The sequence below is a fragment of the Stegostoma tigrinum genome, chromosome 8 (assembly GCF_030684315.1).
Source record: "Stegostoma tigrinum isolate sSteTig4 chromosome 8, sSteTig4.hap1, whole genome shotgun sequence".
Lineage (NCBI taxonomy): Eukaryota > Metazoa > Chordata > Chondrichthyes > Orectolobiformes > Stegostomatidae > Stegostoma > Stegostoma tigrinum.
In genome coordinates, this window is record NC_081361.1 from 63,294,066 (window position 1) to 63,316,896 (window position 22,831).

Genomic DNA, 22,831 nt, shown 5'->3' on the forward strand with positions numbered 1-22,831 from the left:
AAGGCAAGCTTTGAGGGGGATGCAAACCGTTCAGTGAGATATGCACTGGTTAAAGTAAGTGGGTAAAAAGTTAACAAATATAGTGTAATGCAGGAAAATGCAATGCTGCTCCTTTTCAAAGGTAGAGCAAAAGAACAGGCTATGACTTAAAATAGGTAAGAACTGCCAAAAGCTGCAACACAAGGAACCTGGGGCGACTTTGTGCACAAAAGACAAAGCTAGCACACAAGGTACAGCAGCTAGTCAGGAAGGCCAATGGAATGTTGGTCCTTATTTCAAGAAGGTTGGAGCATAAGAGTAGCAAAGTCCTACTGCAACTGTACAAGGTGCTGTTGAAACCACATATAGAGTACTGTGAGCAATTATTCAGAGGAAAGGTATAATTTAATTGGAGGCAGTTCAGAGAAGGCTCACTAGGCATGATTCCTGGTGTGGGGGGGGATTATTTTAACAGCAAAGATTAAACAGGTTGGGACGACCAAGAAACAGTTGGAGACACTGGATACTGCAAAGGTTACGGGCCCTGACAACATTCCAGCAAATGGTACTGAAGAGTTGTGCTCCAGAACTTGCCACTCCTTGAGCCAAGCTGTTCCAATACAGTTACAACACTGGTGTATACCTGACAAGAATGTCCTGTACACAAAAAAAAAAGCAGGACAAATCTAACCTAGTCAATTACCACCCTATCAATTTGCTCTTGATCAACAAAGTGATGGAAGGTATCAACATTGCTATCAAGCAGTACATGCTCAGAAATAAACTGGGAATTACTGAGCAGGCTGAGTTCCATCAGGGCTACTCAGCTTCTGACATCATCATCAAAAAGAAAAGGTAATTCTAGGAGGTGAGGGAAGGGTGACAACCCTTGATATCAAGGCTACATTTGACCGAGTGTGGAATCAAGGAGCCCTAGCAAAACTGAAATCACTGTGCATCAGGGCAAACTCTCCAGTGGTTGGAGTCATACCTGACACAGTCGGTCATGGTTGTTGGAGGTCAATAGTCTCTGTTCCAGGATATCTCCGCAGAAGTTCCTCAGGGTAGTGTCTTCAGCCCAACCATCTTCAGCTGCTTCATCAATGACCTTCCCTCCATCATAAAGGTTAGAAGTGGGGATGTTCACCGATGATTGTGCAATGTTCAGCACCATTCGTGACTCTTCAGATACTGAAGCAGTCCATGCCCAAATGCTACAAGATCTGGACAATATCAAGCTTGGACCCATCAGTGGCAAGTGACAGTCACGCCACACAAATGCCAGGCTATGACCATCACCAATAAGAGGTAATTTAAGCACTGCTCCTTGACATTCAAATGGTGTTACCAATGAATTCCCCGCTATTTTTGGCCAGAAACTCAACTGGACTCACCACATAGCCACAGTGGCTAGAAGAGCAGGTCAGAAGCTAGTACTGCAATGAATAACTCACCTATCTCTTCAAAGCCTGTCCACCATCGACAAGGCACAAGTCAGGAGTGCGATGGTATTGTCCCCATTTGCCTGGATGAGTGCAGCCCCAACAATACACACGAAGCTCGACACTATCCAGGACAAAGCAGCCCGCTTGATTGGCACTGCATCCACAAGCATCAACTCCCTCCACCACTAACACTCAGTAGCAGCAGCGTGTACTATCTACAAAGATGCACTGCAGAAATTCAAAGATCCTCAGACAGCACCTTCCAAACCCACAACCACTTCCATTTAAAAGGGCAAGGGCAACAGACATATGGGAATACCATCACCCCCAAGTTCCTCTCCAAACCACTCACAATCCTGACTTGGAAATATACTGTCATTGCTTCATTGTCACCCTGTCAAAATCCTGGAATTCCGTCCCTAATGGCATTGGGAGACAACCTACAGCAGGGTAGACTGCAGCAGTTCAAGAAAGCAGCTCACCACCAACTTCTCAAGGGCAACCACGGATGGGCAAGAAACACTGGCCGCCAGTGACAACCGCATCCCACAAATGAATAGAGGAAAAAAAATTATAAGATGCAAATTAGATTCCTTTGTTGCACAAAAATCTGAAAGAAGGAGCAGCTTGCAGTGGACTTGTTTAAACATAAATCACCAGTGATAATATGGAGATAGCAAGAACTGCTGATACTGGAGAATCTGAGATAACAAGGTGTAGAGCTGGATGAACACAGGAGGCCAAGCAGCAGAGGAGCAGGAAGGCTGACGTTTTGGGCCTAAATGCTTTCCGAAGAAGGGTCCAGGCCCGAAACGTCAACCTTCCTGCTCCTCTGATGCTGCTTGACCCGCTGCACTCATCCAGCTCTACAATATGATAATATGGAAGCAGCTGCTTCTAGGATTTCGCAAATGCCAAATGATCACAAAAATACTAAACAGAACCAAATAAATCGCCTCTTAACCTAGCATTTGTATAATTGGGCCTTCATTAAAGAACCTCTGAAGATAGCATTTAGCAAAAATATTAATTGCCCACATATGTGTAAACAATAGATCAAAGGCACAAAAACAAAATTGCTGGGAAGATGTCAGTGTATATGCAGAAAATAGGGTGGTGGGTGGGATAGGGAGTAAACGACAGAATAGAGCCCAAAGTGTGTGTGTGAGCGCGCGAGAGAGCGCGAGAGAGACAGTTGGACAGACAAAGGACTTCCCAATGATCAGGCTGGGAGCGTGAACAGTTGTTATTGGCGACTGTTAGTGACTAACCACAGCGGGTATGCAATGGCAGGCTTTGCGGTAACAAGGCCTGGTGTGTGGGATGGGAAGCTGGGACACAGGAGTTTAGGCCCTAAAATTATTGAACTCAACACTGAGTCTGGTCCAAGCGGAAAATGAGGTGTTATTCCTCCAGGCTGCGTTGGATTTCACTGGAACTCTGCAGCAAGCTGGAGACAGAGATGTTGGCCAGGGAGCAGGGTGGTGCATTGAAGTGGCAGGCAACAGGTAGTTCAGGGTCTTTTTTGCGAGCAGTGCGCAGATGTTCTGTGAAGTGGTCACCAAGTCTGTGCTTCGTTTCCCCAACGTAGAGACCACAGAGCAGCGAATGGGAAGTACAGGTGAAGTGTTGCTTCACTTGGAAGGTATGTTTGGACCCTTGGATATTGGGGAGGAGGTAAATGGGCAGGTGTTGCACCTTCACTGGTTACAGGGGAAGGTGCCGTAGGGCTGTGGAGAGGTGTTGGGGATGAAGGGGGTATGGACCAGGGTGTCCTGGAGGGAACAGTCCCTATAGAAGGTGGACAAGGGAGGGGAGGGGAATATATATCTGGTGGTGACATCTTGCTGGAGGGGGCAGAAATGGTGTCTGACGATCTTCTGGATGTGGATGGTGGTGGGATGGTAGGTGAGGATAAGGGGGACCCTATCGCTGTTGCGGGAGGGAAGAGAAGGGGTGAGGGCAGAAGTGTGTGAGATGGGTCGGACCCGATTGAGGGCGCTGTCATCAATGGAGTGGGCAATCCTCGGTTATGAAAGAGAATGTGGTCATTTCGGACGCTCCCTTGTCCCAGGCCCCACCCCACACACCAGTGTTGGAGATATTATGGCAAAGTGGTTGTGTCCCTGCCCTGAGCCAGAAGTACCAGGTTAACGTCCCACTCCAGAAATTAATGGAAAAAGACGATGTGTTAGTTGTGGATGACAGCAGTAAGGAGCAACATATGGATGAGAAATATGAGAGGGTCAGAGAGAACATTGTGAAATCTGTAGGTAACCTTATTGAAAAACTTAAACAGGTTGGGTGTCAACTTGTAAATCCTTCCAAAATGTCAATGATGTGCAAAAGCAGGATATGGTCCTGGATGTGAATAAAGAAATTGGAGCTTTACCATCACTACACATGGTTGTTGCATGCATATTAAAAAAAAACCCATATTTCTACAGCAATTCAAACTTGTTGTGGGACCAGCTGGCTCAGTTAGTTAGATGGCTGGTGAAAATCAGATTGGTGTTATCAGCATGGGAGCCATTCCAGCTGAATTCAGGACCAACCGTTAATTATAACAGTGTTACTGTTGCAAAGACGAGTCTCATCTTGGACTTCTTTATTCCCATATTCCCAAGATCTATTACATCTTTGTGCTATTCTGTTAGATTTCACGGCAACATTGCCATGCTTTTCCACAACTGACGTGTCATCTTCACTTAATTAAGACTACGTTCCTTTCTCAATCTCGCCTCAAAATTGTCTTTGCTGGTCAATACAGAGTTTCTGTGAAGACGACATCATTAACTTCCTCTGTTTTGATAAAAATTCTTGATTACAAAAAACATTTTAGATTTGCATGCAAATTCTGAAACTCTGGACATTCATGTTCCTCAGTTCTCTTTTCCCATCATTCAGTATTTCTTTATTAGCCTCGCTGTGTTTCAACATAACTTCTCTTCCATCTACTTGAAAAGATACATTCTATCATAGTTTAAAAGGAAGAAAGTATTTTTTCTGGTTATTAAATTTATCCTCAACTATTATCCTGTGCAATTTAAAACATACCCTTTCCACATTTCATGCAATGTGAATTTTAGCCCATAATATGGTTGCACGTCAGCATGAGTGAAGGCAAAAGTATTGAAATTCTCAACTGCAAACACAATCCACCCACTTGTGCTTTTAATAGGGGTGGCTGACCAAACCACTCTCTGGAGGTGGATCAGTCAGGAAGATTATTTAAGGAAGCTGTGTGCTTGCACCTCAACTCACGTTTTGTTTTTAGCAGTGATGGGACGAGGAGGCGTGAATGGCCTGGATCCAGAAAGCGAATGCACTTATTATTTATCCTGTAAGCCAAGAAGTGAAAGAGGGTGATTCAAGGCCCAACAAGCTTACTGTCACATAATCAGACTCTCAACAACTCATTCCATCCGCCAGGCCCATGTCACCTCTGAACAATGTCTGCAACCACTTGTAATATCAGAATTCTCCATGTAGTCAGACTCTTGCCATTCCTCAATATTCTCTGGGTGCATTAATGTGACAGACAAACAGCCTGTCATTCTGGTTGCCAATCAAGCAGCAAACTGCTAAAAGAAATTTTAAAAAGGTACACGGCTGGTAACTCCTTCCCATCACCCCCACTTTTTTTGTACAGGAATGGACATCAAGGCATGGTGCAATATGTGTTACAATATTTACATGTATTTTATTTATTATCCTTTTTTTGTAAAAAGACAAACCTTAAGTTGACTCTCAATGCATAAAATATCAAGAATTACAGCGCAACGTGGTTACCAGGAATCATCTCCTAAAAAGGGTTCCAATGACAACTTTAAAACTGCATTTCTGTCCAGGAAATCAAATACTTTACCATTATTTGGGTAAACCTTATCCTTTAATCTACATTATCCAGAATTTGAAGATACTATAAAAATAACAGCAGAACTAATCTATGTAAAATAGCAGAATTAAACGACTGTAAGATCTATTAAAGGCAGAGATTGTTAAAATTATTTATTTTTCCTGATACTAAACTATTGTTGAAGAATAAATCCTCACATCAAATCACAACCTTATTTGCTTCATCATGTACTAAAGGCACTGCCACCAACTCAGCAGATTGGAAGTCAAAGCTCTTGTCTAATTATCTGTATGGAGTTGCACTAGTGTTTGGTGACTTGAAGTCCTAGCAGCCTCTTTATTGCTATTGACCAAAGGTAGATGAGCAAAATAGAAAACTGCTTTATAACGGAGTAAACAAAGATAAAAATAGCTGCAAGACAATAGGAGATTAGATCATAAGACCACAAGACTATCTGTGCTGTATTATTCTATGCTCTAATTCGGCCTATCGAATCCATTCCATTATTCAATGAGATCTGGCTGATCTGACTGATTAAGTTAGTTGCCCTGTTTCTTTTTCATTCTCCCATCTTTAAGTGAAAATAAAAATTCCAGATCTCTCTTCCTTCCAAAAGCTTATTGTTTACATTGTAGGTCTTTGTACAAGAGCAAACTCTGTTAACAGAGCGAACTAAACGACAGATTTACAACCTGACAAATAAACTGATCATAAATTTATTTTACCGATAATCTCAATTCATCCCATTGCCTTGATTGTTATTTCTGTGCAACATATACTGTTTCTTTCAGAGTTACTTCTTGATAGGGTCAGGATAACTGTCAACAAGCAGACAACTCACAAAGTGAACTTATGGTAGGATATAGTCTAACAATGATGGTCATATTGGGCCTAGCATACCTCAGAAAAACAGTCAATAGATTCTGCAATATGATGATGATTCAATATTACATAGGTATTTACGTAGGAAGTGTAAGTAATTCAAAGTCTTAAGTGCAAGTTCCCAGAATACACCACTCAGAGAGAGGCTAGCACACCCTTCACTACACAATCATGAATGATTGCACAACTATGTATGATTGTTATTTCAATAGATGTACCTTAATATATTCTATACTTTTTAAAAACTTGTCCAAATGTTCCTCTCTATTGTTTATTTTAGTTTGTGATATACTGTTTTAGATATTTTAACTGATTTTAAACTAACTATAAAGAGATAGAAAGAGATTTCAAGCACTCTCCTGCAATTGTCACTTCAGTGGACATTCAAAGGCTTCTTGATTCACACTGCAACTTTACACCACAACAAATTCCAGCTACCTGTACATATTCCAAGTCTATTTTTCTGGGAGTTGGACAAAAATTTGAAAAATAGGTATTCAAATACCAAGTCAGTCTGACAAATGTTACAGCGTACAGCAGAAGTACAAAGGGATCTGGGAGTGTTGGTCCAGGATTGTCTAAAAGTTAAGTTGCAGGTAGAGTCCGTAATTAAGAAAGCGAATGTAATGTTGTCATTTATCTCAAGCGGGTTGGGATATAAAAGCAGTGATGTGCTTCCGAGACTTCATAAAGCTCTAGTTAGGCCCCATTTAGAATACTGTGTCCAATTTTGGGCCCGACACCTCAGGAAGGACATACTGGCCCTGGAGCGTGTCCAGCGGAGATTCACATGGATGATCCCTGGAATGGTAGGTTTAACTTACAATGAACAGCTAAGGATCCTGGGATTGTATAGAGTTTAGAAGGTTGAGGGCAGACCTAATAGAAACTTACAAGATAACGTATGGCTTAGAAAGGGTGAACGCTGGGAAGTTGTTTCCGTTAGGCAGGGAGACTAGAACCCGTGGGCACAGCCTTAGAGTTAGAGGAGGTAAATTTAAAACGGAAATGAGGAGGCATTTCTTCAGCCAGAGAGTGGTGGGCCTGTGGAATTCATTGCCACAGAGCACAGTGGAGGCCGGGACGTCAAACGTCTTCAAGGCAGAGATTGATAAATTCTTGATCTCACAAGGAATCAAGGGCTACAGTGAGAGTGCAGGGAAGTGGAGTTGAAATGCCCATCAGCCATGATTAAATAGTGGAGTGGATTCAATGGGCCGAATGACCTTACTTCCACTCCTATAGAACATAGGAAAGTACAGCACAATACGGGCCCTTCGGCCCACAATGTTGTGCCGTGGAATAATCCTAATCCAAAAATAAAATAACCTAACCTACATTCCCCTCAATTCACTGCTGTCCATGTGCATGTCCAGCAGTCGCTTAAATGTCACTAATGACTCTGTTTCCACAACTACCACTGGCAAAGTATTCCATGCGCTCACAACTCTCTTGCCTCTGGGTGAAGAAACTCCCTCTGACGTCTCCTCTATACCTTCCACATAACACCTTTAAACTATGATCCCTTGTGGCAGTCAATCCTGCCCTGGGAAAAAGTCTCTGGCTACCGACTCTATCCATGCCTCTCATTATCTGTACACCTCGATCTGGTCACCTCTCTTCCTCCTCTCCAGAGAGAAAAGTCCGAGCTCAGGCAACCTCTCCTCGTAAGACAAGCCCTCCAGTCCAGGCAGCATCCTGGTAAACCTCCTTTGCACCCTCTCCAAAGCCTCCACATCTTTCCTGTAATAGGGTGACCAGAACTGGACACAATATTCCAAGTGTGGTCTCACCAGGGTTTTGTAGAGCTGCAGCATAACCTCGTGGCTCTTAAACTCGATCCCCCTGTTAATGAAAGCCAAAACACCATATGCTTTCTTAACAACTTTATCCATTTGGGTGGCAACTCTGAGGGAGCTATGCACTTGAACACCAAGATCCCGCTGTTCCTCCACACTGCCGAGAATCCTGCGTTTAATCCTATATTCAGCATTTAAGTTCGACCTTCCAAATTGCATCACCTCGCATTTATCCAGGTTGAACTCCATCTGCCATTTCTCAGCCCAGCTCTGCATACTGTCTTATAGTATACTGTCAACTATCCCTGACAAGCGAATTTTGGTTATTCCAGGAAACGTTCTGTTTATGCAGCCAGGCAAAATGATTCAATGAGACTGGAATTAGAATTGGTAAATCATTCATTCGCCCAGCCTCATGACAAATTCTTCACGGAAAAATAGAACTCGACAATAATAACAACTATCTCCACCCCTAAGCAGCCTACAAAACAAATGCGAAGAATGCAGTGAAACCTCAATCTGTAACAAGTACTTTAACGTAACATGCATTCCAGAGTGCAACAACAGATAGAGACAGTAGGAACTGCCGATGCTGGGGAATCTGCGATAACAAGGTGTAGAGCTGGATGAACACAGCATGCCAAGGAGCAGAGGAGCAGGAAAGCCGCATGTTTCCGGCCTAGACCCTTCTTCAGAAGAAGGGTCATTTCTGAAGAAGGGTCTAGGCCCGAAACGTCGGCCTTCCTGCTTGGCCTGCTGTCTTTCTGCAATGACAGATATGTTGGTTTACAAGATTTCTGGCATGCAAACAGGCCATTCAGCCTTTCATGTTTGTGCAGTTCATAAACTACTATATCTAAGCTCTTAGATTATAGCCCTGCAAGTTACAACACTTCAATCGCATATTCAGCATTTTTTTTTACAATGAGGCAAGCATTTCAGCCTCACGCTTTCCAGCAGCGAGACCAGATCATCCTCAATGAAAAATACTGCTCAACTTCTCTCTGATATCTTTACTTCAAATTTATGTTCTCTGATTATTCATCTCTCTGCCATGGATATTGGGTAGTTCCTACCTGTCCCCCATATCTCTCTCTTTCTCTCCCTCTGTCCCCCAGAATTGTACGCTTCAACTAAATCAGCCTTACTCTCCCATATACCCAAGAAAATAACCAAAGAAACTGATTCTTCCATATTAATTGTAATATCTCCAGATGATACAAAGCTGGGTAAGAGGGTGAGCTGTGAATAAAATGCATAGAAATTAGTGTGATGTGCACAAGCTGAGTGAATGGGGCGATGTGTGAGGATGCTGCATAATGATAGCAAAAACAGGCAAGTAGAAAAATATTATCTGAATGACTATAAATTGAGAGGGGGGGAAATGTGTAAGGTGACATGAGTGACCCTGTACACCAGTCGCTGAAAGTAAACATGCAGGTGCAACAGGCAGTCGAGCAGACAAATGGTACGTTGGTCTTTGCAATGACGATTCAAGCACAGGAACAAGGATGTCTTGCTGCAATTATTTGGGATCACGCTAAGACCACACTTGGAATGCTATGTGCAGTTTTGACCTCCTTACCTGAGGCAAGCATTGCTGCTATAAAAGGAAGTGCAATGAAGGTTTGCCAGACTGATTGCTGGACTGATGTAGGAGGACAGATTGAATCAGTTAGGATTAAAATGCCTAGAGTTCAGGAGAATTAGGAGCAATCTCACAGAAACCTTCAGAATTTTAACTTGACAATACAGGTTAGTTGCATAGAGGATGTTGCTAATGTTGGGGGTGTCTACAGCCAAGGGTCAAAGTTTGAGGATATGGTATCCACCATGAGGAATGAGACAAAAACAAACTTCTTCACTGAGAAAGTGGTGAGCTTATGAAATTCACTACCACAGAAAACGGTTCAGGCCAAAACATTGTATGAGTTCAGGAAGGAGTTGGATATTGCACTTGGGGCTGAGAGATCAAAGGTATGGAAGGAAAAACAGAGCAGGCTTGAAGGGCCAATTTACCTGCTCCTGCTTGGTATTTTCCATGTTTCTATGAGCTTGGTGTAATCTTCATACTGAGCCAAAAGTCGTTCTTAAGAGGTTAAGATCATAGCTCGATGTGATGAGAGATTTTGGGAAGGGCCATTTTATGCTGTGTCAAGGGCATGAATCCCATGTACCTTAACTTGGTCCATAGGGTACCATGCCCTGGAATTTTAAGCACTCATCCAGATGCTTCTTAAATGCTGCGAATGCCCACCTCCACCACCCTCTCATGCAGCACCTTCCACGTTTCTATTACTGTTTTGTTGCGTTTATTTTTCTTAGATCTCCTCTAAACTATTTATTCTTCATCTCAAACTTATGCCCTCTGGTCTTAGACATGTCTGCCATGGGGCAGATATTCTCATGATCTACTCTGGCTACACTTCTCAATTTTGTATACCTCAATTGGAACCCCCTTCAGCCTCCTCTGCTCTCAGGAAAACAAACCCGGCTTATCTAGTCTGTCCTCATAATGAGGACTTTCATCTCAGGTAGTATCCTGTTGAATCTCTTCTGCACCTTCTCCAGTACAAATTAGGTCCTTTTAAAGAGGGTAGTAACCATGTCTGCATGCAATATTTCATCTGTGGCTTAACCAATGTTTTATAAAATTGGAAGATTTCCTTGCTCCTATATTCTACACTCTGGCTCATTCTTCACCACCCTGTCTGTCACCTGACACCACTCTGTCCAATTTACCAACTGACTGATGGCTGGCTGTAGTCTGAGACCATTCTGCTCACCACCAAATTTCATATCCTCTGCAAACTTACACAATACCTTTTAGACTGTTACGTACATTAACGACGATGTGCCCATCAAACAGCAGGGTTCCAGCACCGATCCCCGTGCTACACCACTGGTCACAGGCTTCCAGATTACAAGAATGACCCTCCACAGTCACCCTTTGCCTCTATTTACAAGCAAAGTTTGGAGCCCATGGACTGTTGCCTTTCTGACAAGCCTTCTGTTTGGAACCTTGTAATAGGCCTTACTGAAATCCATGTACTCCACAGAAACACACTTCCATCAATGTATTCAGCCACTTTCACAAAAACTCAAATTTGACAGACAGGATTTCCCTCCAACAAATCCATGCAGAGTATCTTTGGTCAATCCCTGCCTTTCCAAATATTGATTAGTCCTGTCCTTTAGAATTTTTTTTCCCCAAATGATTTCTCTACCACTGACAAACTGGTTTGAAATTACTTGGCCTATCCCTGTCGTCCTTCTTGAACGGAAGGAACCATGTTAGCTATCCTCCAGTCATGTGGTACTTGACCTGTGGCCAGCAAAGTATTAAATATCTTTGCCAGAATCCCTTGTTGTTAGTTGCCCTATATTGGTTTCTGACCCAGTAATCTCTCAATTTTAAAATGCTCATACTTGCTTTCAAATCTTTCTATGGCCTCACCACTGCTGCTAATCCTACAATCCTTTAAACATCAGTCAGCTCCTCCAGCTCTGGCTTGAGACACGTCTCCCAATTTAAATCTTTACATCATCCGCAACAGTGCCTTCACCGGCAGGGAACCCCTGCCCACATAATCTCCTCAAGTTTGTCTTTTCTCCCTTTAAGACTCTCATTAATAACTACTTCTGTCAAGCAACTGGTCACCCATCCCAATGCGTTTTTATGAGCTGGGTATCTAATCCTTTTTGATAGCACTTGTGAAATGCCTTTCAATGTTTTGCAATGCTACATAAATTTACACTGCTGTTACTGTCACATTGTATACAACTGAATCACAGACTGGTCAACACACTTCACGAACGCTGCACGAGATATCAGGGAACTTGACTTTTCAGGGGTTTTTAACAATTTAGGTAAATAATTTGATCAAAAGATATAAACATTACTCACCTGGACTGAAGTTTAGTTAGAGCATCTTCAAATCTGTTGCTAAGAAATAGGTCCAGAGCTGCCACACACTCATCCAATGCCACCTTCAAGTCTCCTTTAGGTGACCTGCTCAAAAATAATTTTAGGAAACAACTAAAAACCTGAACAATATGATTTATATACAATAGTATCCATTTGAGAATCCTGAGAATGAAAGTAGTGCTGCCAGAATAACAAAATGCTGGAGAAACTCAGGAGATCTGGGACCAACTGAGTACATTGTAATAAGCATTAGCGTCTGGAGGCCGTTTATACTTCTTCAAAACTGCCAAACCATCTGTCACATTTGATACCTGAACGCTAAAGATTAGGACTGCGTTACAACTTACAAATAAATCTGAATTCTGCTGTTGCTTCATTATGTAATGAGTTAATGAATGTTTACCTCAATCCATTACATCCATTATTCTGACAAAAGGTAAGTCAGCTTTCTATCGTGTTGTTGAAAATTTCCCTAACAATGTCATGAAATAGGGATTAGACTCAAACCTTCCTGATACATGTGTAGCCTGCACTCAACTGCTTACAAAGAAGATGTGGGTTTCATTTATTGCATGGGAGGCCAATATAGAAGAATCTCTCAAGTGAGACAGGGTGTCTAGATTTTCTTACTTGATACAGAATGTCCTTGTGGAGAAGATACAGAGGTGGAAGTAACCTCTACCCATAGGATGGATGGAGATTGTAGAAACAGAAAAATAAGGATACCTAAGTGAGGGGATAGGGTTAACATGACTGTCAGAAGTCCTCACCCTAGAACTATCACAAGATGTCTGATAATCGAGTTTGCGACTTCCATTGCGGCCACTACAGCTTTCAAGGTCCACAAGAGAATCTTATGAACAGCCATTTGATCATTTGCATATGGCGTGGAATGTCAAACTGCAACAATGGAAGCTCAATAGAGCTTTGGGCTCCTTTGTACCTGGAATGGCCAGAAATGAGATATCACTGGACAGGCTGAGCAAAAGCCTTGAAAGTTGGCCCTGAGGCAAGACTGTGGGAATCATGGAACAGGAATTTATTAAGATCGTCTCTGGACGTTAACATCCAGTCTTCCTGCTACCTACCCTCAACAACCATGCTACTGACATCACTCTGCACTGCAAACCAGCCGAAGAGGGGGATTGGTGCTTTTAGTTAGGGAGAATGATCACAGGAGATTGTCCACTGAAGTTATTTGGGTCAAACTTAAAAATGAGAGAGGAATGATCACCTCATTAGGATTGCATCATAGGCCCTCCAAATGGCCAGTAGGAAATTGAGAAGCAAAAATGTAAGATCTCACATTTGTAAGAACAATAGGGTTGTAATGGTAGGGGATTTAACTTCCAAATGTCGAGTAGGACTGTCATTGTGTTTAGAGCTTAGACAGTGAGGAATTTGTTAAGCGTGAATGTACCTACCAGAAAACGAGCAATACTTTATCTTCTGCTGGGAACTACAGCACAGCCAGTGCCTGAGGTGTCAGTGGGGGAGCACTTTGGGGCCAGTGACCATAATTCTATTCATATTAAAATAGTTATAGAAAAGGGTGGAACTGACCAAAGAGTTAAATATCTAAATTGGAGGGAGGCCAATTTTGATGATATTGGACAGGAACTTTCAAAAGTGGATTGGGGGAGGCTATTTGCAGGTAAAGGGTGGTCCTTTAAAATGAGATAGTGATAGTTCAGAGACAGTATGTTCCGCTAGTGTGAAGGGCAAGGTTGATAGCTGTAAAAAAAAAGCTAGATGACTGAAGAAATGGAGGCTTTGGTCCATAAAAAGGAGGCATATGTCAGGTACAGACAGCTGGGATTGAGTGAATCCCTAGAAGAGTATAAAGGAGCAGTAGGAATATACTTGAGAGAAACCAGGAGGGCAGATCGGAGATACAAAATAGCTCTGGCAAACATTAAGGAGAATCTAAAGAGATTCTATAAATACGTTAAAGGGCAAGTGAGTAACTAGGGAGAGAATAGGGCCCCTTAAAGAGCAAGGCCATCAGCGTGTGGAACCACAGGAGATCCATGAAATCCCAAACTAATATTTTGCATCAGTATTTACTGTGGAGAAAGACACAGAAGTTGGGAACTTAGGGAAATAAATCATGACGTCATGAAAATAATTCATATTACAGCTTAGGTGTTGGTATTGTGCATCTTAAAAAATGCACACAGATAAATCCCCAGAATCTGATCAGGTGCCTTCCTGAACTTTGTAGGAAAACTCGGGATGAGATTGCTGGGCCTCTTGCTGAGATATTTGTACCATTGATAGCCACAGATGAGACATCAGGAGACTGGAGGGAGGTTGGCCAATGTGGTGCCATTGTTAAAGAAAGACTAGGAAAAATCCAGGAAACTACACACTGGTGACCTGATGTAAGTAGTGGGTATATTGTTAGTGGGGATTCGGAGAGACAGGATTTAGGCTCATTTGGAAAGGCAAGGGCTGATTAGGGATTGTCAGCATGGTTTTGTGCATGGCATATCATGTCTTAGTCATTTGATTGAGTTTTTGAACAGATAACCAAATGACTGAAGCCAGAGCAGTAGATGCTGTCTATATGGATTCCAGCAAAGTGTTTGACAAGGTTCCACATGGTAGACTGGTTAGCAAGGTTCTGGGGTCTGGGGCAGCTGGACAACTGGATAAGAAATTGGCTTGAAAATAGGAAAGAGAAGGTCATGGTGGAAGGCTGTTTTTCAGAATGGAGGCTGAGACCAGTGGTGTGCAACAAGGATCGGTGCAGGGTCCACTGCTTTTTGTCATTTATATAAATAATTTGGATGTGAATATAGGAGGTATGGTTTGTAAGTTTACAGATGACATCAATATTGGTGGTGTGGTGGACAAAGAAGAAGATTAGGTCAGAGAACAATGGCACCTTGATCATATGGGGATTCATTTAGATAAACGTGAAGTGTTGCACTTTGGTAAGGCAAATCATGGCAGGACTTGTACAGTTAATGGTAATGTTTTGGGGAGTGTAGCCAAATAAAAGAGAGTTGTGAAGCCACTTCTGAAATACTGCGTACAGTCTGATTGCCCTTCTATAGAAGGAAGATGTTGTTAACTGGAGAGGGTGCAGAAAAGGTTTACAAGGACATTGCCAGGACTGGAAGGTTTGAGCTTGTTTTCTCTAAAGTGTCGAGAGAGCGGTGACTTTATAGAGATTTATAAAATCATAAGGGTCATGGACAGGGTGAATAGCCAAGTGGGGGAGTCCAAAGCTAGAAAGCATAGGTTGAAGGTGAGAACGGAAGTCTTTAACAAGTTACCCGAGGCTAACTTTTTCACAGAAGATGCTGCCTGCATGGAACAAGCTGCGAGAGGAAGAGGTGAAAGCAGGTACAATCACAAAAACATTTTAAAGGCATCTGGATGGATTTGTGAATAGGAAGGGTTTAAGAGGCTTGGTCAGATTGGAATGTCAGGTCAGCTCACTTAAGTGTCTGTTTCCATGCTGTATGACTCTATCACACTCAGCTATGTTTCTGCCTTCATATCACTATCCCTTGTATGTCACTCAAAGCTTGCAAGCATTCCTCTCCAGTAGTCTGCTATGCTATTTCTAACAAAAAAATGACAGCTGGCATGAAATGTTTTGACATGACTTATGTGATCAAAGAAAGAATAAAACGAAAGGCATGGCTGGAGATGGGGTTGGGGATTTGGGAGAATGAGGAATATGGTACAGTCACAATTAGAATTTCTTCACTGCCACTGGGTCATAGACCTGGTATGTCCTGCCTAACAGCACTGCAGAGAACTTTCACTACAAATTACAGCAGTTTAGGTGATTCAGCAACATCATCTCACTGCAATCAGAAATGGATAAAGGTAGCTTTCACGGTCTGTAAAAGTACATAAAAGAAACAACGGGATCTAGTTTGAAGAAATGCAAACAGCACCCTCACACACTTTGATTATCATTTGCCCCTTTGTTAACTGGCATGTCTGTTCCCTCTTGTTTTGAATTTTAAAAATTCTTTCAACTGAAAGGTGGAATGGTGGCTCAGTGGTTAGTCCTACTGCACTAGAGTGCCAGGGACCTGGATTTGATTCTACCCTCAGACACCATCTGTGTGAAGTTTGCACATTCTCCAAGTCTGCATGGGTTTCTGTACACAGTCCAAAGATGTGTAGGTTAGAGGGATTGGCCACGCTAAATCGCTTGTGTGTCCAGGGTTGTATAGGCTAAATATATTAGCTATGGTAAATTCAGGATTACAGGGATGGGGAGGTGTATCTGGGTGGGACAGTCTTCGAAAGGCAGTGATGATTTGATGCACTGAATGGCCTGTGGGGGTTCTATGAATCCTTCTCTGCTAATTAGTTCAAAGCCCAATTTACAAACTAGTTACTTACATGATTTGCCAGGTCAATAGTCCTAACAGGTTTCAAATGAAGTTGTCCAATACAACAACTCCCCCTTTCCTCAGTACTGGTGTCAGTGCCCCATGAAACAGAATCCATTTCTCCCACAATCTCTGAGCCAAACACGAGGGAGTCAGGACTTCAGGAGGTGCTGGGCAGGATGGCGTTATTGGCATCAGAAGCAGAGGGCACTACTGAAAGACACAATCAGGGCTGGTAGGCTGGAGCAGGGCAATACACGTAGCACACTATCAGTTCCAGTTTGAAGGCTTGTACTACAAGATGAGTATGGTAGGTGCACAGGACTTGAAGTAACATTTAGAACAGTCACTACTACCCATCCCCGCACTATTGTCTAAACAGATATCATTAAATATTTAACATTTCACATATATTTTCGACCAGAATTCTCCTTGCATTCTCTTTTCCTCCCCAGAACCAATGGATTTTCTCAGGTGTCCCTGGACCTAGGATGTTGAAATGTCATTTGGAACAGTTGTGGATTAAACTTGCTATTTGCTTCACAATGTTGGACTTGACAACAAATAGCAGTGCAAAAATTCATTATTTTGGCAAATGAAATTTTATACAAACTTAATTAAATATCTGTTTCTGATCAATTTTAAGAGCCTTACAATCCAATGATTTTCAGTAATGCAAACAATGCATTCAGTGACTACTATCTTGAGGGATTCTGGTTGTGTAAGTTCCGAAACCCTACTCAGTTTGAATCCAAGCATACATATTAGGCTTGAAATTAAGTGGCAAATACTTTGCAGCATAGATTACATATCTGGCATGGACCAATCACTGGTAATACAGAACAAGGGTGGGGGAAGGGAAAAAAAGACTAATAATGCAGATACTTACAGAGTAAAAGTACATCCAGATTGAGATAATGGAATAGGTGTGTCTGATTTTCAACATAAACCACAGACAAGAGATTATTGAGTTTCACTGGTGTGTTTGTTGCAAACATTAATTAATCTGAACCTGGTGCTGATAATCAAAGAACTATATTTGAAAGGTTACACATTTCAGGAACTCAGGAGATGCCAGAAACGGCTTTATATTCAATGAAGAGATAACAAGGTGTAGAGCTGGATGAACACAGCAGGCCAAGTAGCATCAGAGGGGCAGGAAGGCTGACATTTCGGGCCTAAGATAGCAAGAACTGCAGACGCTGGAGTCAGAGACAACAGTGTGGAGGTGGAGGAACACAGCAGATCAGACAGCACAGGAGAGTAGGAAGATTGACATTTTGGCCTGGGGCCCTTCTTCAGAACTTGGCCAGTCAACTTTCCTAGTCCTCTGATGCTGCCTGAACTGCTGTCCATTTCCAGCTCCGCACTGTATTGTCTCTTATATTCTACGAAGGTCTTTTGAAATATAGGCTCTGTTGTAATGTCAAAAACCTAATTGTTTCAGGAGATCTGGGAAAAATGTTTTCACCTAGTTGGTGAAACTCCAGTCTGATCTCTTCTCTCACTTTCACGTCACACCTTCAATGTACGCATCTGTGCACACTCTAGTACTCCATTCATCAAGAACCTGCTATTCAGGATACTTTGTACATATCAACAGGGATCTAATCAAGTGGCGAAACAAGATGGAGGCTTAATATCATACTGCTCTTCCTTTGGAGAAATGTTCAACACGAACTCTTCCACAGGGCAACTCTGATCCAGCTGCAGACCATTATAGTTGACTGGTTTAAGTGTGATGTTCCCTATGGCAATTTGACACCAATGGGTGATAATAATTTAGACATCTAATATTTTAATTATTAACTAATTGGCTCTGCAGCCCAAACTGTTCATCATATTGAAGTTTTGTCCAACCCAGCAGTGAATCATTTGCAATTTACCTGGAGTGCTGATGCAATACAGCTGTAAATACTACCAGGTAAACCTTCATCAAGCAAATGGAAATTATGGAACCTAGAGGTTCTGAGAGTGACAGAAGTACTAAAGTGGATGCCTAACATGAGTGAGGCTACTTTTAGAATGCTGTCTACAGTTCTGATTGCTCTGCTATTATTAAATTGGAGAGGGTGCAAAAATGATTTACAGGGATGTTAATAGGACTGGATGGTCTGAGGTAGAAGGAGGTGGTAGATAGGCTGGGATAACTTTCCCTGTAGAGTCAGAGTCAGAGGGGGTGACCACATAGATGTTTATCTATGCCTGTCATGTTTTTATTATGTGAACAGCTAAGGTCTTCTTGCTAGGATAGGTCAGTCCAGAACGAGGGGGCAATGGTTTAAGGTGAGAGGGGAATGATTAAGGGACCTGAGGGGCAACCTTTTCTCAGACGGTAGTGCGCATATGGAATGAACTGCCAGAGGAATGACAAAGACAGTTAAGAGGGACAGGTGGTATTGAGGATGCAGGGAGGCTGCAGAAGGATTTGGCTAGGTTAGTAGAGTGGGTAAAGTGGTGGCAGATGAAGTAAAAAGTGGGAAAGCGTGAGGTCATGCACTTCAGTAAGAATAGCACTATGGCCAATTTTCTAAATGGGGAGAAAATTCTGAAGTACAAAGAGACATCCCCGTAAATCAGTTTTAGTCCAGGATTCTCTGGGTAAACTTGCAGGTTGAGTCAGTAGTCAGGAAGGCAAATGCAGCTTTCGCATTTAACTTGAGAGAATTTGAACATAAAAGCAGTGATGTACTTGTGAGGCTTTAAAGCCCTGATCAGGCCACATTTGGGAGACTGTGCGCAGTTTTGGGCCCAGTATCTCAGCAAACATGTTAATGGCCATGGAGCAGGTTCAGAGGAGTTCGATGAGGACGGTCCCAGGAATGAAAAGCTGAATATATGAGGAACATTTGAGGACTCTGGGTCTACACTTGGAGTTTAAAAGCATGAGGGGGGGATCTAATTGAAACTTTCAAAACACTGAATGGCCTGGACAGAGTGGATGTTGGGAAGATGTTTCCATTGGTAGGAGAGGCTAGGATCTGAGGGCACAGTCTTAGAGTAAAGGGAGGACCTTCTAGAATGGAAATAAGGGAAAACTTCTTCAGCCAGACAGTGGTGAATCTGTAGAATTCACTGTCACAGAAGGCTGTGGAGGCCAGATCACTGAGTATATTTAAGTCACAGATAGATAGGTTCTTGATTGTCAAGGGGATCAAGGGTTACAGGGGAGAAAACAGGAGAATGGGGTTGAGAAACTTATCAGCCATGATTAAATAGCAGAGCAGACTCGAAGGACTGAATGGCCTAACTTCTGGTCCTATATCTTACCGTCTTCTAAGTGGTAGATGCAGGTACAGTTCAACATTTAGAAGATATTTTCACAGTTACTTGAATAGGCAACGCATAGAGGGATACAGGATAAACACTGGCAAACTGGACTAGTTTAGTTTGGGAAACCAGGTTCACATGGACAAGTTGGACCATAGGGTCTGTTTGCATGCTACATGACTCTACGACTATTAAAATGCTAAGGCATTAAGGCTATGGACCAAATGCAGATAAGCAAGTTTAGTATAGTATGGTGCACGTTGGTCAGCATAGACTTGGTGGGTTGAAGGGCCTGTTTCTATGCTGTGTGACTGACCACAAGTAGTAAATAGTACTGATTCAATAAAACACATAAAAGCTAATTTCTTCCAGAAAAGTCTATTTCGGGATAAATATATTTCTACTGCATTCTATAAGTAACAATATAAAGTAACATGGTATTCTTAGAAGGAAAAAGGTGACATAGGACCAATTGTTCCCAAAGCTTTTCACCACCAAACCGGAGGGTGCTCCCTACATTTTGTTGACCAGATGATAATGATTAATTGGACGTATTTGTAAAATGTCCATTATTATTCATGATGCAACTATCTTTAAGGTCGAAGGCGATGTAGAAAATATATTAAGAATACTCAGAAAAAGTTATGTTGCAAACATGTGAATGTATAGACTTTGCATGAGAGGGAATCGTAAACAAATTTCACATTCTTCAGCTGATCCTAAATATCAAAATCTTGCAGATTCTTGAATACTCCCACACTCACTGTGTAATTCTATATGTCTTAATCATCATAAAAAGAGTGTAGTTCCACCTCACCTTACTCAAAGCTAACCATCTCAGTTCATCTGCTGTGGAAATTCCTCATCCATGCCTTTGTTACCTGTAGTCTTGACTATTCTGATGCATTCATTGCCATACTCCTACATTCCACGTTCTGTTAAATTAATGTTTTCTAAATTCTGCTGCCTGTGTCCTTTCAGACATGAAAATCCACAGGGCCATTAACCTCTGCACACCAATACACAATGGGATCAAATTAAGCAACGCCTCATTGTTGATTTCAACCCCTTCAGACCTTTGTACTCCACTCCCCTCGCCCCACTTTGTACTATCCTCCAACCCAACAATTGCAAATGTGGTTTCTTCATTCAAGAAAGCAGAGATAGAAAATGAAACCCTTGCCAGTTAGTTTAACCTCTGGAAGCTATGAGATAGAGGTAAAATTGCCACAGTTACAGAGGACAATAGGGCTGCTGTTGCATTAATATTATTTAAAGTGTACAGCAGGACAAATTTAAGGTAGAATCAATGTGAATTTCCTTTCATTAAACCATACTAACCAATTTATAGGTGCTCTCTGAAATAGTAACATGAGCTGTGCACAAGGGGAAAACCACTGGATGTGGTATATTTAGATTTCCAGAATGGATTTATTAACATGCCACAAAGGTTACTGCTGAAACTAAAACCTCATGATGTAGTCGAGTAACATATTAGCATAGATGGAAAATTGTCTAGATTACAACACCAAGCAGGCATAAATGGGTCTCCTGTTGGTTGGCAAGCTATAATAAGGGGTTGCCATTAGAACCCTCACTGTTTTTTCTTTCCTTTAATCAATTTTGGTTTTGAGATCTGAGTTGAAGGTGACCTTTGAGCAGCAGCTTGTTTTATGAAAAAGGAAAAAAAAACTGATATTTGTTCTTGAAGCCAGACCTGGAAGCTGATTGCAGTTTGATTCTCGTCCCAAGTAATCCACAGACGTTTCCTCCAGAGATGTATTATGCTCAAACAGATGTAAGAAGCTTGGATATGAACTGGGACATCACAGGGAGTTACGATTCCAATCAGTCTAACAAAGAAAATGTTGGAAATAAAAAGGAAAACCAAATTTTGCACCAGCTTTGAACTGAGTGTTTCTGTCAGGAGTATTGTGGCTGCCAAAGCTGTAGAACAGAGATTTGATTGTTCCGTGGTTATCCTCCCTTTATCAAAAGTTTGGGGAATTGAATCTCGATTATAAGAATTCAAAACCTACTGGAAATAGTTTGCATTGACCAATATTTTCAGAAACTAAGCAAAATACAATTCCATTTGCTGTGCTATTGTGGATCATACAGAGTGAAGTCAAGTAGACAGTTACATCGCTCTCATTTTTATTTGGACTCATTCCTTTAACTGTGTCTGTTGGTCTGTTCTTATGTAAGAGCTAGAACAAAAGGAAGATTGGGCTTAAATTATAGACATTTAAACAAGGTATCCTAGTTACTTTGCTCTGTTAAAGCTACCATGTTAATAATAAGTTGTTAATTCCTTTCTTTAAGCTATGAACTTGGGAGTCTTATCAATTATGTACAAGTCTGGTTAGGAACGACTGGGGGCAATTTTGAGGATGACTGTATCTTTTAATTTTGCATTATTGCAAATAAAGAATGAGAAGCTGATTTGATTTGACTCTGTCTGTGCGTTGGAACATGTTCCACAAGAACCATTGCTGAGGCCTGAACATTTAATAATTTATATAAATAACTTGGATAAATGTGACAGAAGGTATGGTTGCGAAATTTGCTGGTATCATAAAGGTAAGTAGAAAAATAGGTTGTTTAGAGGTCATAAGAAGTCTATGAAGGATACAAAAGCCAACATAGTCAGATTAAGTGATTGGGCAAGATCTGTCAAGTATAATGTGGGAAAACATGAAATTATCCATTTTGATAGAAAGAATAAAACTGGGAAGCACATGATTTAAACTTGCTTTAAACAAATATCAGTTTTTTTAAATAAAGAGTGCTGTGTTCTGCAATGCAGAGAAACCTCAGCGTCCAAGTGCACAGAATGCAAAAGGATAGCATGTAATTACATCAAGTAATTCAGCAAGTTAACAGTGTTATTGTTCAATATAAGGAGAATTGGTCATTAAATGAGGTTATGCTTCAGTTATCCAAGGCACTGAAGAGACCAAATGTGGAGTATTAGACAGATTACTGGCCTCCTTATTTAAGGAATATTGAAAATGCATCAGAAGCAATTAGATTAGATTACTTACTGTGTGGAAACAGGCCCTTCAGCCCAACAAGTCCACACCGCCCCTTGAAGAATCCCACCCAGACCCATCCCCCTATAACCCACACACCCCTGAACACTATGGGCAATTTAGCATGGCCAATCCACCTAACCTGCACATCTTTGGACTGTGGGAGGAAACTGGAGCACCCAGAGGAAACCCACGCAGACACGGGGAGAATGTGCAAACTCCACACAGACAGTCACCCGAGGCTGGAATCGAACCCAGGTCTCTGGCGCT

The 22,831-nt window shown here is 41.8% G+C and overlaps 1 protein-coding gene across 1 annotated transcript in view; it reads right to left on the reverse strand.

Annotated features, from left to right (window-relative positions):
* ttc39a (tetratricopeptide repeat domain 39A) overlaps positions 1-22,831 on the reverse strand; it is an 88,683-nt gene that overhangs the window by 62,331 nt on the left and 3,521 nt on the right. Inside the window, exon 2 of the mRNA XM_048539482.2 lies at positions 11,872-11,976. Coding sequence (XP_048395439.1) covers positions 11,872-11,976 — 105 coding nt within the window. The remainder of the gene's footprint in view (positions 1-11,871; positions 11,977-22,831) is intronic.